We start from the raw sequence: 1,523 nt of genomic DNA on the forward strand, positions 1-1,523 counted from the left end.
GCTGGACATGAAGCCAGTGGCATCGGCATAGGGGGTGGGGGCAGCTGAATGCAGGGGGCCCCTTAGCTGTGGTGCCCCCTGCAGCCGCAGGTTTCTCAGTATAGGATGAGCCAGTCCTGCATTATTGCAAGGTGTAAAATCGAATTTTAAACCCACAGTTGTTAGGAAATACAAGACTATGGCTCCCACATCCACCATAACTTGACTACATTTAAATTACATTGTACATTAAGGCATTGAAACTAGAAAAATGTATTAATTCAAAGTGCTACATATGCATACATATACAGAAAAGAGATAAGCTGCATTTGTTTTGGAAGCTCCAAAATTAACAGTTCTCTCTCCTCTTTCCTTTACTCTTATCTGCATGTGCAAGGTGAAATAGCTTTCCCATACTGATAAAAGCAAATAAATATACTGCAGTAAAACATATGCTATATAAAACACTGATCTAAGACCCACTCAAGTTAATGAAAGAGTTCCCACTGACCTTGGATTAGACTCTAAGGGAACAAATTAAACCCATGCAAAATGCATTTCTTAAGAACTTAAAAACTGTAGGTCCTCACCTTCCATGGTACAGCTTGACCCTGGTTCTTGCTCCCCGACCAAGTTGTATCAGTTGCAATGGGCTGGAGACTTGAGATCAGACCTGCTTCTAAATGTTTCTTCTTCTTTGGCTGCAGCCTCTTGCTGTCAGAGAAGAAGCAGCAACTCTGCTTGTGGTGATGAATGGTATCTTGGACCACAGCTGGTTTTTCAGTCCTGCTACATGCAACATTCATTCCTGAGATCTCAAAGCTTTGTCATGATGAAAGGTACCTGCAGGACTGGAGCTGGCTTTTTTCAAACTCCCCCAGAAGGTTCAGGGTTCTTATTCCACAGGGTCCCTAGGGCAATCTACTCCCATTCTAAGAACGGAACCGAGGGAAAGCAATATTTTTGTTCAATTCCAAGTTGAAGCTGACATGTTAGAATCTGATAAGAGCAGTGGCATAGCTGCTAATTAAGTGTGATGGAGAGGGTGGGGCCCAGGTTGGGGCTTCAGTCAAACAAATTCACAGGCTTTGCCTTTGTCTGAAAAAAATGCCTTGCAGGAAAACACAAAAACAAAACACAAAGAAACTCCAGTCCCCAAGCTCTCTTACAGATACTTGAAATGCTTGCCAGTGCCCACTCCCTTTGGTTTAGTCCTTGTGATGGGATTAAGTCCTGTAAAAATGCTCGAGCCCTTCACTCAAGCAGCTCCAAAAATTTCTTACTACAAGCAATGTTGCAAGCGGAGGGCTCAGAGCTGCTTGCAAGCCAACTAGAAAATAAAGCATGTACTGTTAACTCTCTCTTGTACTGTTAACTCTTTCTCTGTGCATGACTTCTCTCTGTCTCCCTTCAGCTTCTGTTCCTCTCAGTCCCTACCCACCAGTTTCTACTGCTCAGCAAAGAGGCTGCTTCTATCACTTAAAAGGACAAAGTCTGGTGTGTGTGTGTGGGGGGGGTCACATCTGCCCATTTCCATGGTTACT

At 43.7% G+C, this 1,523-nt stretch overlaps 1 protein-coding gene across 1 annotated transcript in view; it reads right to left on the minus strand.

Moving 5' to 3' along the window:
* Nucleotides 1-1,023, minus strand: part of NPFFR1 (neuropeptide FF receptor 1) — a 32,237-nt gene extending 31,214 nt beyond the window's left edge. Inside the window, exon 1 of the mRNA XM_006027899.2 lies at nucleotides 570-1,023. Coding sequence (XP_006027961.1) covers nucleotides 570-576 — 7 coding nt within the window. The 5' untranslated portion in view covers nucleotides 577-1,023. The remainder of the gene's footprint in view (nucleotides 1-569) is intronic.
* Nucleotides 1,024-1,523: the final 500 nt, after the last annotated feature.

The sequence above is a fragment of the Alligator sinensis genome, unplaced genomic scaffold (genome assembly GCF_000455745.1).
Source record: "Alligator sinensis unplaced genomic scaffold, ASM45574v1 scaffold849_1, whole genome shotgun sequence".
Taxonomy (NCBI): domain Eukaryota; kingdom Metazoa; phylum Chordata; order Crocodylia; family Alligatoridae; genus Alligator; species Alligator sinensis.